At 38.3% G+C, this 14,881-nt stretch overlaps 1 protein-coding gene across 9 annotated transcripts in view; it reads right to left on the bottom strand.

Moving 5' to 3' along the window:
• Positions 1-2,492: 2,492 nt before the first annotated feature.
• LOC138422191 (uncharacterized) overlaps positions 2,493-14,881 on the bottom strand; it is a 119,290-nt gene continuing 106,901 nt past the window's right edge. For 6 of the 9 annotated variants that reach the window (XM_069556791.1, XM_069556797.1, XM_069556796.1 and 3 more), the window contains one exon: positions 2,493-3,943. In XM_069556791.1, coding sequence (XP_069412892.1) covers positions 3,927-3,943 — 17 coding nt within the window. In that variant the 3' untranslated portion in view covers positions 2,493-3,926. The remainder of the gene's footprint in view (positions 3,944-14,881) is intronic. The other 3 variants (XM_069556792.1, XM_069556798.1, XM_069556800.1) reach the window with 1 other exon arrangement.

Genomic DNA, 14,881 nt, shown 5'->3' with positions numbered 1-14,881 from the left:
GTTCAGAATATATATACATATATTCATATGTATATACATATATACATATATATACATACATACACACACACTGAACACTATTCAGCCATAAAAAAGAATGGAATCTTGCCATTTGCAGCAACATGAATAGACTTGGAGGGCACTGTGCTAAGTCAAATAAGTCAGACAAAGACAAATATTGTATGGTATCAGCTATATATGGAATGTAAAAACTACAGCAAACTAGTGAATACAGCGAAAAAGAAGCAGATTCACAGATAGAGAGAGCACACTAACAAACTAATGGTTATCACTGGGGGGAAAGGGCAATATAGTGGTGAGGGAGTGGGAGATACTATTGGGTGTAAGATAAGCTACAAGGACATATTGTACACATGAGGAATAAAGCCAATATTTTATAATAACTGTAAATGGACTGTACAACAACTAAAAATTTTTTTATTTTTAGTTGATTTTGATTACCAATGCAGTAATAAAACTTGCCATTCTGATTTTGAATTGATGCTTTTACTCCTTCCACTTCCCCAGCATTAGGAAAGAGATAATCATCTTCCTTCTCCCATCCTACCTGGAGCTTTCACTCCTCTTCCTGCATCTTGATATGTGAAATTTCTGATCCCTCCCCCTTGCATTGGAGCATAGTAAGGGAAAGACAGGTAAGAGAATGGGAAAGTTTTGACTACACCGATATCTTCACAGTGGCCCAGCGTTCTACTCTCAGCAGAGATTTTTCATTTGAATCTTTCTTTTGTAGGTGCTTTTGCAGGTCATGCAACTTTCCCATCACTGGGGACCTCTCACTTCCCATTCTCTTGGCATTTCTAAATCCATCTCTACCTCAGTTGGTTGCTTTCATCTTGTTAAGTCCTTAGTTGTCTGGATGTACTTCTATTTTCTGTTAAAACCTGTTTCTTCCTCTAGGAAGCCATCTCTGCTATACCCAACAGCACCCTTCCCCCATCTATCCCATATAACGCCCACAGGAAAGCCTTTTCTCATTGCCCCCCCCCCCCCCAACTCCAGAAATGCTGTCACACCCGCATTGCTACCCTTCCTGGCTGCACTGTCAGGCAGCACTAGAGCATCTGCTGTTTAGATTTCTCAAGTGAGAATCAGACTTCTATAACGTTCAGAGGACACAAGCACCCCCTTGGTGCTGGCCACCCTATAGACTTCATTTTGAATAAATCTCAAGACATTTTGCAAGGTAGCTATTCTCATCCTCACATTGCAGACCAGGAAACAGAAAATATGTGAATAAATAAGCAAAGATTTAAACTCTGGCATCAAGATCGATTCTCTTTCCACATCATGCTGTGTGAAATCTTTATGATATTACTATGCATAATGTTATTTTAAATATTAAGAAAACTGTCATGAAATAAGAAACAAGTTTTGGGAAGCCATGGAGGAATTATGAAATGAATGAAAGTCCCATCTTTCAATGACACCCAGTTATGGAGGGAGAGAAGTGAAGTTGCTCAGTCGTGTCTGACTCTTTGTGACCCCATGGACTGTAGCCTGCCAGGCTCCTCTGTCCATGGGATTTCCCAGGCAAGAATACTGGAATGGGTTGCCATTTCCTTCTCCAGGGAATTTTCCCAACTCAGGGATTGAACCTGGGTCTCCTGCATAGCAGGCAGACTCCTTACTGGCTGAGCCATGAAGGAAGTTCATTAAGGAGGGGATGGAATTCAAATCATAGGACAAGCAACACATGAGGATTTAGATGCCTTGTTTACAGCTAGCAGCGTAAAGTCCTTTTTCAGTTTCCAGTGGACATATTCCAGCTAAATAGAGCTAAGGGCACAAACACATTAGCACTGGGTTAACATAACAAGAAGTCTATACGTAATACTGGGTAGAATTTTGTATTAATTTTTGCCTAAGTGCTCTTAGGATTTGCTTGTGTGAAATTTGCAGCATTTGATAAGACACATGCTTAGAATAAATCAGAAGATTCTTCCTCGGTTACTATTATGGGCACACTACAATACCCCTTTCACCACGTCATTCCTAGCCTCTCCATGTTCTGCCTTCCAGCATCTTGCCCGTTCTCCATTCATTTTCTGTCCACTGTAGACCCTTTGTTCACACCTATACAAGCCAACACCCAGGCCTGAAGGATAACGTTTTCTAATGAGCTTCACTCACACCCCATGGCTCTAGTTCCAAAGTTTAAGAAGTTCCAAGTTCACCATTTATAGGGTAATGTTAGCTTTGTAGGTAAGATTTCTTTACTATAATCTTATGATGACAATTATAAAAATATGAGAAGTCAAGGTCGTTTCTTCCCACAAACATTAAATTTAAATATGAAAAACTCATCAATAGAAGTACAGAGAAATGGAGGAAAAGTTCAAGGTTACAGTAATTCCTGTTTTAATTTTTCTCTGGACTCTTGCTCTGGTATAGATGGCAGGGCCATCTGATGTCTTATTGTCTCTGACTTGTAAATCGCTTTAGAGACAAGGTTAGTTGCGTGTTCTCTCTTGGTTCAACATTTTGTTTTTATTGAAAAGAATACAATTAAAGTTGTCTTGATGCTTGGGCCATTCACTTGATTAATTTAACACAATAATATTGTCATAACTACTTTCACAATACATATACCAACAGAAATACATTGTTCTTATTCTTTATTTTTCTATAATCAATTTGGTACAACCAACACTCTCTGAACATGCAAGTAGATTAAGAATTAGATTTTTTAACATATAAAAAAGTACATCTAAGCTGCCAAGCTCAAATATGTACATAATACTATTTACTTAATTATCATGCAATAATGAAAAGCCATATGGATGTTTAAATGGAATATCACAGGAATACACAATGTTTTTACATCGCTTTTCAAGTTTTACTACAAATGAGTGATAACTGTACAGTCACAAAACCTTAGTCTCCAGGATTCAGAAATTTCTTTTAAGTTATTTAAACCAATTTCCAAAACTTTATTACAAATAGAAACTAGGACTGGACAGATTAAAGCATTTCATGGAGAATACAGGGTAACCTTTTTACATATTCAACTACATGTCAAATCTGCATATGTTATTGCATGTCCAGAGTTATTCAGAAGTTTCTTTTTGTAAACAAAGTCATTAAGTCCTTTTCTCAGGATACTCTGCCCACTGACATAATTAAATATTCCAGTGGAACACAGTTCATGTCTGTGCCCTGAATGAGTTAGCACTTTAGACTTTCAGACAAGTTATCATAAATGAGTCATTTATACATGTGTAGTATCCCACTTCTTTTAATAGGAAAAAACTTTTGTGTTGATTTATGCATCAAAGGATGAATGTGTATGTCAATCTATATATTTATATCTATTCTATGTCTTTATCTATGTATATGTACATATGTGTATGTATGTGTGTATGTATGAAAGGCATTTCCAAGCACAAGATTGATTAGTGTGATTAAAACATTATCTTTAATGTAACACATACCTTGCCTGTTCAGCAATGAAGGAAATAATATCTTTTTGCTCTCTTTTTAATTTATTCAAAATAATGAAAATAGACTCATAAGTTTAGAATGAGAAGAAAACTTAGATTTTATCTAGATGTTACAAACCTGTTCATTTAAAAGCATAATCATTAAAATGCCAAAGAATAGAATGTCAGTCTTAAGGAACTGTGGACAAAGCCAACTAAAGTTTTGAATAAGAATGCTAAGTCATTTAATTATAAAAATTATGTTAACATACCAAAGCAAGCATGAAAGAAAACATTTCACTGGACTCATTATGATGAAATTTTTATCCTGAAATCGTACAGCTTGGGAAGGTACACAGCATATTGTTTTTTTGACAAGTTCATTTTTCACTTGACCAAAATGTACATGTTTATTTTTCACATGATTGAAGTCTTGTCTTCGAGTTCTTCCAAAACTTGATTTGGTGAACCGACTCTCATTGATTACGGTGCTGAATCTTCTAGAAAAAAAAAACAAAAAAGTGGTGTAAAACACAATTATATTTAAATACAACAGGAAATCAATTCATAAAATAAATTTCAGGATTCTATATTCTTACCGAGTTGTCCTTGAGTACAAGTGTTAGGAAATGAAAGGTATTTCCTTTCAGATTAGCTCTATTAGAGTTTTGTGTAGTAAAAAAGAATTTCTTAGAAAATTTATCCCAAAAGCCTTACAACTTAAGGAACAAACATAACTGCTCTTTTCCTAACTTCTGCAGAGATGAGAAACTAACAGGGAACTTGTGAAGGGGTGGAATAGAGTGGGAAAGCAGTAAATGATAAGTGAGTGGAATTACACATATGTTTGAATTTAAGACAAGCTTCCTAGTTTGTAATCTCTTTCAGAAGTAACTGTTTTTCTCTTAGACATAAGCATGGCAAGGCTGTACAGAAACTCACTGCTAAATTCCTCTTTGATACTAGCATATGAAAGAAGGGCTGGCCTCCCCCACCAAGTGTGATGTCCCACTTTCCTTAGCTAGTAGTTTGGATTTGTGTTACTTCCAGAAACTGTGTGAAACAGATGGGCTGAACCTTTGCTGTTATGGAAGCAGAGCATTTCCCATAGTCTCCTCCGATTGGGGAATTACAGGAACGGTGCAACCCCAAATTCTGCCGTGGCAAATGGACTGGACTGGTAGAAGTCACATGTGGCCATCACTGTGGGCAGCTAACTTAGACTCACTTATTCTCATTTCCCACCAACCATTAATCCTGTGCAAGTTCAAGGAGGTAAAAGCAATTTGTTCTTTATACCCCAACATCTCTTGTTTTTGTTGAGATGGCATGATCACTCCCATCTCTTTGACTTGTGAGTTGCTTTAGAGCAGTATTCTACAAAAATAGGGCTAACCCACTTTCTGGAATCTTGTGTGTCTTCCCAAATTTCCTATGAAGTGGGGTCTGATTTTGTTAACCCATTTTGTTAGAGCAGGCAGATAGCTAGAAATGAGCAGACAAAGGGAGGACAGGCCAAATGGCAGGAAACCCCACATCTTATAAACTAAGTGGGTCCTTGGGCAGACAGAAAACAGGAAACCTCTGGACTGATAAGAACCCAGACATTTTGGGGTAACAAGTGCCCTGGAGGCAGACAAAGAAAGGTAGGGAAAGGCAGAATCTCCAGTGTCCCCAATGTAACCTTTTGCTCATTATGTTCTCATTACAATAAAATTAGCCTTGCAGAAGAAGTTTCCATCATGTACTGATGCTGTGACACTTCTAATCAAGACTGAATAAAGACAAAGATCCCTCCTCTCCTTAGAAAGGTGGAGTTGGAAAAAAAAAAAAAGAAAGAAAGGTGGAGTTGGGGTGAAAATCAGGAAATATCACTCCAAACCTCTCCCCTCCCAATGAACATTCTGTCCACTCATTTTTACAATCCATATAACCAGCTTGCTAAAGGAATTCAGAGAAGCTACCCACCTGAATGTACTCACGCTCCCCCTGAGAACATCCTATTATTTATTAATAAACCCTTTATTTTCTTGACTTATGTGTCTCGTCTCCTAATTCTTTCTGCCAAGAATCTACTCTCTGGTAACAATTTCACTAACTTACTAAGACATATTTAATAACTTTATTTGCACAAATAAGGAAAGGTGAATTGAACCTAAAATATGATTCATCTCACTTTCTACTGCCTTTATATATATTTGAGACATAAATGAAGAACTGAGGCATTAATCCTGCTAATGTGGAAATGCACACAGTTCCTTGACTACGCCATATTCTGTCTTCTTTTATGCTTTTGCTCAAGCTGGACTTTTGTCTAGAACTGACTTTCCCCTAGAAACGTCTATCCACCCTTTAAGGCTGACCTCTGGTGATTTCATCTGCAGAAGCCTTTGCTATTAATACCTGCCCCAGACTTTTTAGATGCTAATGCTTCTGCTACCTTAAACCTGTTCCCTACAATGACCACAGTCTGTTTCTAATAGATGCTCAGCTTCCAGAGGACAGACTCCTATTGGTATATCTAATAAGTGTGTAGGTGCCCAAACCACAGTAAGCATTTGGAAAATGTCCATTACACTTAAACTTACAAGGATATTTCAATGAACTTTGATGGATTAAATTGTCCCAAATTTTTGTGAGCTATTGCACAGAAAGGCTCAAGATTATATGAAAAAAAAAGCAGACAAAACATTAAACATTAAAATGGTCACCAAAATAAATCGATAGTTAAAAGCATAATTTAGATAACTAAACATTAGGTCTTGACTAGTAATTGCTCCATTTTAAAAACATTTTCAAACATTTTTTTGGAAACAATGCAGAATGTAGGTAAAAGAAATAACACATATTTGTCCGAGCTGCAAATCCTGTAATGAAGTAACCTTAGTTTAAGAAAGTGAATCTGCTACAGGACTCAAAACATTTGCTGTTTTATGTATCTGCACATTGAGTCTTATTAATCCTGGTAGCTGAGAATGACATGTACACTATTCACCCTTCCAAGCATGAAACTCCCAGGACTAAACAATTATATACTGATCAACTTTAATCTTAAGAACCTACAAGATAATGTGATGAAGCTAGTTCTGCATATAGCTTATATGGCTGGGGTAGAGAGTTGAAAAGTCTCTGTTTTTTATGTCCCCAAAGTCTAAAAAACCTAGCAAGTCCTTTGAAGATAGGTGCTAGGTCTAGGGTTAAATATTGGAATCTGGAAATTTATAGCCTCTAAAATCTGTCATGATTTTTTATAATTATGAGAAAAACTTTAATTTTGTAGAAAGCAGAATCAGTTCCCTTTTGCTCGAGCATTTAAAGCCCATTCTACAGAGACTTGTGTTTGGTGATTATCTCCCCAAACAGATGTCATTTGGGTTCACATCTCAGGCAAAGTTTAATGTTAATAGAACCATCTACTTAATTAGTGAAATTATATAACAGGCCATAATTTAAAAAATTGTAGAGGCAGCAACTACTACTCAGCTCTTGTGAATTGCTCTCATGCTGGTAATGGATGCTCCAGTCTTGTTAGAGTTTACTTTTTTTTTCCCTGCAAGAAAGTACTAATATCTGGATACTTTCAAATATAAAAATCAGGGGGAGGGAAAGATGGCGGAGGAATAGGACGGGAAGATCACTTTCTCCCTCACAAATTCCTCAAAAGAACATTTCAACGCTAAGCAAACTCCACAAAACAACTTCTGTAGGCTGGCAGAGGACATCAGGCAACCAGAAAAGCAGACCATTGTCTTCAAAAACAGGTAGGAAAAAATATAAAAGATGAAAAAGGAGACAAAGGAGGTGGGGAGGGAGCTCCGTCCCGGGAAGGGAAGCCCGTCCCGGGAAGGGAATTTGAAGAAGAGAGGTTTCCAAACACCAGGAAACACTCTCCCTGCCGAGTCTGTGGCGAGCCTTGGAAACACAGAAGGCAACATAACAGGAAGGAAAAATAGATAAATAATTAAAACCAACAGATTACAAGCCCACCAGTAACTCCCCCAGCGGAAAAGCAGCACAGACGCCTGCATCTGCCATTGGGAAGTGGGGGCAGGGCAGGGACGCGCGGGAGGCGCGGGCTGCAGAGCTTTGCAAGAATCTGGCAGGAACGCCCCACGTGCAACCAGAACGATCTAACTTGGGCTAGCTAACCAGACTGTGGGATAGCTACCGCACGAAAAGCTCGAACATAAGACACCGCCACGACCGAGCACAGAACAAAGGACGGAACGGAAAAAGCCGGCTGCAGACCATTCCCCGCCGGGGACAGGCAGCCAGAGCCGTAAGGACTGGAAAGGGGCAATTGCAGACCCGGAGAGACTTTACGTACCTAACTGTAAGCAGGCTCCTTTGCTAAGACTTCTGGGGGTGCTGGACAGTCACAGTCTGCCTCACGGGGTGCGCCAGTGGTCCACCCAGAGAGCTGAGCAGCAGCGGCAGAAAAGGTGACAAGCCGCAGTGATCGCGCTCGCCAAACTCCTGAGCTACTCGGACCTGGGAAGGGCACAAAGCGCAATCCCAGCCACATTTGTGCCTCTGAGGGCTGCCTGAGCGCCGAACCTGAGCGGCTTGGACCGGGGAAGTGCACGCAGCCTAGGGCCGGCCCCAGACGGTTCCCGGCTGAGCATCGTAGAGCCGGAGCGGTTTGTGCGCCGCGAGAAAGGACAGGTCAAGCGGGGCAGAGATACTGTGTACACACGACAGTGCTATTTGTTTGCAGCATCCCCCCTCCCCACAGCGCGACTGAACTAGTGAGCCTAAAAAACCAGCAAACAGAAGAAGTTAAACAGAGGGAACCACCTTGGAAGTGAGCCCACACGGCCCATAACATCAGAGAAGAGCCAGATATATTTTTAATATTTTTAAAATCATTCCTTTTTTTTTTTGCTTTTGCTTTTTTTCCTTTTTTTTCCTAGCTTTTTTTTTAATTGTTAAGTCTTCTTTTTCTCCTCTAATTTTTATTTCTATAACCTAGTATTACTATTTTTAAAAAAAAGACTTTTTTTTTTTTAAGGCAAACACCATATATACTCTTTGGATGGTTGTTGGTGTTTTGTTTTGTTTTTGTTTGTTTGTTTGTTTTTTAATAATTCTTTTTTTTTCTTTCTTCCTTTTTCCTGCTGCTTTTCTTTAATATTGTATTTTGAAAATCCAACCTCTACTCCAGATTTTTAATCTTTGCTCTTAGGTTTTTGTTGTCAATTTTGTACATTTAAAAACCCAAACTTCATTACCCAAGTTTACCTGAGAGCGAGATTACTGGCTTGACCACTCTCTCCTCCTCTGGACTCTCCTTTTTCTCCACCAGGTGGCCTCTGTCTCTTTTCTCCCCCATCTCTTCTCTATCCAACTCTGTGAATCTCTGTGTGTTCCAGACGGTGGAGAACACCTAAGGAACTGGTTACTGGCAGGATTTGTCTCTCTCCTACTCATTCCTCTCTCTTATCCTCCTGGCCACCTCTGTCTACTTCCTCCCTCTCCTCTTCCCCGTATAACTCTGTAAATACCTCTGAGCGGTCCAGACTATAGAGCGCACATAAGGAAGTGACTACTGGCTAGCTTGCTCTCTCCTCTCTTGATCTCACCGCATCTCATTCCAGTTACCTCTAACTACCCCCTCCATCTTCTCTTCTCCTTGTAACTCAGTGAACCTCTCTGAGTGTCCCTCAATGTGGAGAAACTTTTCATCTTTAACCTAGATGTTTTATCATCGGTGCTGTATAGATGGAGAAGTCTAGAGGCTACTGTAAAAATAAAACTGAAAACCAGAAGCAGGAAGCTTAAATCCAAAGCCTGAAAACATTAGAGAACTCTTGAATTCAGGGAACATTAAGCAATAGGAGCTCATCAAATGCCTTCATACCTACACCAAAACCAAGCTCCACCCAAGGGCCAACAAGTTCCAAAACAAGACATACCACGCAAATTCTCCAGCAACACAGGAACACTCCCCTGAGCCTCAATATACAGGCAGCTCAAAATTATCCCAAAACCTTTGATGTCTCATAACCCATTACGGGTCACTCCACTGCACTCCAGAGAGAAGAAACCCAGCTCCACCCACCAAAACTCCAACACAAGCCTCCTTAACCAGGAAACCTTGACAAGCCACTGATAGAACCCCACCCAAAGTGAGGAAGCTCCATAATAAAGAGAACTCCACAAATTACCAGAATATAAAAAGGCCACCCCAAACGCAGCAATATAACCAAGATGAAGAGACAGAGGAATACTCAGCAGGTAAAGGAACAAGAGAGTTGCCCACCAAACCAAACAAAAGAGGAAGAAGTAGGGAATCTACCGGAGAAGGAATTCCGAATATTGATAGTGAAAATGATCCAAAATCTTGAAATCAAAATGGAAACACAGATAAATAGCCTAGAGACAAGGATTGAGAAGATGCAAGAAAGGTTTAACAAGGACCTAGAAGAAATAAAAAAGTCAAAATATAATGAATAACGCAATAAATGAGATCAGAAACACTCTGGAGGCAACAAATAGTAGAATAACGGAGGCAGAAGATAGGATTAGTGAAATGGAAGATAGAATGGTAGAAAGAAATGAATCAGAGAGGAAACAAGAAAAATGAATTAAAAGAAACGAGGACAATCTCAGAGACCTCCAGGACAATATGAAACGCTCCAACATTCGAATTATAGGAGTCCCAGAAGAAGAAGACAGAAAGAAAGATCATGAGAAAATCCTTGAGGAGATAATAGTTGAAAACTTCCCTAAAATGGGGAAGGAAATAATCACCCAAGTCCAAGAAACACAGAGAGTCCCAAATAGGATAAACCCAAGGCGAAACACCCCAAGACACATATTAATCAAATTAACAAAGATCAAACACAAAGAACAAATATTAAAAGCAGCAAGGGAAAAACAACAAATAACACACAAGGGGATTCCCATAAGGATAACAGCTGATCTGTCAATAGAAACTCTTCAGGCCAGGAGGGAATGGCAAGACATACTTAAAGTGATGAAAGACAATAACCTACAGCCCAGATTACTGTACCCAGCAAGGATCTCATTCAAATACGAAGGAGAAATCAAAAGCTTTACAGACAAGCAAAAGCTGAGAGAATTCAGCACCACCAAACCAGCTCTCCAACAAATTCTAAAGGATATCCTCTAGACAGGAAACACGAAAAGGGTGTATAAACCCAAACCCAAAACAATAAAGTACATGGTAATGGGATCATACTTATCAATAATTACCTTAAACGTAAATGGGTTGAACGCCCCAACCAAAACCAAATGGATACAAAAACAAGACCCCTCTATATGCTGCTTACAAGAGACCCACCTCAAAACAAGGGACACATACAGACTGAAAGTGAAGGGCTGGAAAAAGATATACCACGCAAATAGAGACCAAAAGAAAGCAGGAGTGGCAATACTCATATCTGATAAAATAGGCTTTAAAACAAAGGCTGTGAAAAGAGACAAAGAAGGCCACTACATAATGATCAAAGGAACAATCCAAGAAGAAGATATAACCATTATAAATATATATGCACCCAATATAGGAGCACCACAATATGTAAGACAAATGCTAACAAGTATGAAAGGGGAAATCAACAATAACACAATAATAGTGGGAGACTTTAATACCCCACTCACACCTATGGACAGATCAACTAAACAGAAAATTAACAAAGAAACGCAAACTTTAAATGATACATTAGATCAGTTAGACCTAATTGATATCTATAGGACATTTCACCCCAAAACAATGAATTTCACGTTTTTTTCAAGTGCTCATGGAACCTTCTCCAGGATAGATCACATCCTGGGCCATAAATCTAAACTTGATAAATTCAAAAAATTTGAAATCATTCCAAGCATCTTTTCTGACCATAATGCATTAAGATTAAATCTCAATTACAGGAGAAAAACTATTAAAAATTCCAACATATGGAGGTTGAACAACACACTTCTGAATAACCAACAAATCACAGAAGAAATCAAAAAAGAAATCAAAATATGCATAGAAACTAATGAAAATGAAAACAAAACAACCCAAAACCTGTGGGACACTATAAAAGCAGTGCTAAGAGGAAAGTTCATAGCAATACAGGCATACCTCAAGAAACAAGAAAAAAGCCAAATAAATAACCTAACTCTACAACTAAAGCAATAGAAAAGGAAGAGTTGGAGAACCCCAGAGTTAGTAGAAGGAAAGAAATCTTAAAAATTAGGGCAGAAATAAATGCAAAAGAAACAAAAGAGACCATAGCAAAAATCAACAAAGCCAAAAGCTGGTTCTTTGAAAGGATAAATAAAATTGACAAACCATTAGCCAGACTCATCAAGAAGGAAAGAGAGAAAAATCAAATCAATAAAATTAGAAATGAAAATGGAGAGATCACAACAGACAACACAGAAATACAAAGGATCATAAGAGACTACTATCAGCAGTTGTATGCCAATAAAATGGACAACGTGGAAGAAATGGACAAATTCTTAGAAAAGTACAATTTTCCAAAACTGAGCCAGGAAGAAATAGAAAATCTTAACAGACCCATCATAAGCACGGAAATTGAAACTGTAATCAGAAATCTTCCAGCAAACAAAAGCCCAGGTCCAGATGGCTTCACAGCTGAATTCTACCAAAAATTTAGAGAAGAGCTAACACCTATCCTCCTCAAACTCTTCCAGAAAATTGCAGAGGAAGGTAAACTTCCAAACTCATTCTATGAGGCCACCATCACCCTAATACCAAAACCTGACAAAGATGTCACAAAAAAAGAAAACTACAGGCCAATATCACTGATGAACATAGATGCAAAAATCCTCAACAAAATTCTAGCAATCAGAATCCAACAACACATTAAAAAGATCATACACCATGACCAAGTGGGCTTTATCCCAGGGATGCAAGGATTCTTCAATATCCGCAAATCAATCAATGTAATTCACCACATTAACAAATTGAAAAATAAAAACCATATGATTATCTCAATAGATGCAGAGAAGGCCTTTGACAAAATTCAACATCCATTTATGATAAAAACTCTCCAGAAAGCAGGAATAGAAGGAACATACCTCAACATAATAAAAGCTATCTATGACAAACCCACAACAAACATTATCCTCAATGGTGAAAAATTGAAAGCATTTCCCCTAAAGTCAGGAACAAGACAAGGGTGTCCACTTTCACCGCTACTATTCAACATAGTTCTGGAAGTTTTGGCCACAGCAATCAGAGCAGAAAAAGAAATAAAAGGAATCCAAATTGGAAAAGAAGAAGTAAAACTCTCACTGTTTGCAGATGACATGATCCTCTACATGGAAAACCCTAAAGACTCCACCAGAAAATTACTAGAGCTCATCAATGAATATAGTAAAGTTGCAGGTTATAAAATCAACACACAGAAATCCCTTGCATTCCTATACACGAATAATGAGAAAGTAGAAAACGAAATTAAGGAAACAATTCCATTCACCATTGCAACGAAAAGAATAAAATACTTAGGAATATATCTACCTAAAGAAACTAAAGACCTATATATAGAAAACTATAAAACACTGATGAAAGAAATCAAAGAGGACACTAATAGGTGGAGAAATATACCATGTTCATGGATCGGAAGAATCAATATAGTGAAAATGAGTATACTACCCAAAGCAATTTACAAATTCAATGCAATCCCTATCAAGCTATCAGCCACATTTTTCACAGAACTAGAACAAATAATTTCAAGATTTGTATGGAAATACAAAAAACCTCGAATAGCCAAAGCAATCTTGAGAAAGAAGAATGGAACTGGAGGAATCAACTTGCCTGACTTCAGGCTCTACTGCAAAGCCACAGTCATCAAGACAGTATGGTACTGGCACAAAGACAGACATATAGATCAATGGAACAAAATAGAAAGCCCAGAGATAAATCCACACACATATGGACACCTTATCTTTGACAAAGGAGGCAAGAATATACAATGGAGTAAAGACAATCTCTTTAACAAGTGGTGCTGGGAAAACTGGTCAACCACTTGTAAAAGAATGAAACTAGATCACTTCTAACACCGCACACAAAAATAAACTCAAAATGGATTAAAGATCTAAATGTAAGATCAGAAACTATAAAACTCCTAGAGGAGAACATAGGCAAAACACTCTCCGACATAAATCACAGCAGGATCCTCTATGATCCACCTCCCAGAATTCTGGAAATAAAAGCAAAAATAAACAAATGGGATCTAATTAAAATGAAAAGCTTCTGCACAACAAAGGAAAATATAAGCAAGGTGAAAAGACAGCCTTCTGAATGGGAGAAAATAATAGCAAATGAAGCAACTGACAAACAACTAATCTCAAAAATATACAAGCAACTTATGCAGCTCAATTCCAGAAAAATAAATGACCCAATCAAAAAATGGGCCAAAGAACTAAATAGACATTTCTCCAAAGAAGACATACGGATGGCTAACAAACACATGAAAAGATGCTCAACATCACTCATTATTAGAGAAATGCAAATCAAAACCACAATGAGGTACCACTTCACCCCAGTCAGAATGGCTGCGATCCAAAAATCTGCAAGCAATAAATGCTGGAGAGGGTGTGGAGAAAAGGGAACCCTCCTACACTGTTGGTGGGAATGCAAACTAGTACAGCCACTATGGAGAACAGTGTGGAGATTCCTTAAAACATTGCAAATAGAACTGCTGTATGACCCAGCAATCCCACTGCTGGGCATACACACCGAGGAAACCAGAATTGAAAGAGACACATGTACCCCAATGTTCATCGCAGCACTGTTTATAATAGCCAGGACATGGAAACAACCTAGATGTCCATCAGCAGATGAATGGATAAGAAAGCTGTGGTACATATACACAATGGAGTATTACTCAGCCGTTAAAAAGAATTCATTTGAATCAGTTCTGATGAGATGGATGAAACTGGAGCCGATTATACAGAGTGAAGTAAGCCAGAAAGAAAAACACCAATACAGTACACTAACACATATATATGGAATTTAGGAAGATGGCAATGACGACCCTGTATGCAAGACAGGGAAAGAGACACAGATGTGTATAACGGACTTTTGGACTCAGAGGGAGAGGGAGAGGGTGGGATGATTTGGGAGAATGACATTCTAACATGTATACTATCATGTAAGAATTGAATCGCCAGTCTATGTCTGACGCAGGATGCAGCATGCTTGGGGCTGGTGCATGGGGATGACCCAGAGAGATGTTATGGGGAGGGAGGTGGGAGGGGGGTTCATGTTTGGGAACGCATGTAAGAATTAAAGATTTTAAAATTTAAAAAATAAAAAACTAAATATATATATATATATATATATATATATATATATATATATATATATATATATAAATCTCACACTTTTTAAGGTTGTCTCTTTTTGGAAAACACTACTTAAGTCAATACTATCCTGGGTGAACAAGATACTCCTGCTATTTTTT

The sequence above is a fragment of the Ovis canadensis genome, chromosome 17 (assembly GCF_042477335.2).
Source record: "Ovis canadensis isolate MfBH-ARS-UI-01 breed Bighorn chromosome 17, ARS-UI_OviCan_v2, whole genome shotgun sequence".
NCBI classification, from domain to species: Eukaryota; Metazoa; Chordata; class Mammalia; order Artiodactyla; family Bovidae; genus Ovis; species Ovis canadensis.
Note: the sequence above shows the minus strand (reverse complement) of the source record. Positions and strands in the feature narration are given on the sequence as shown.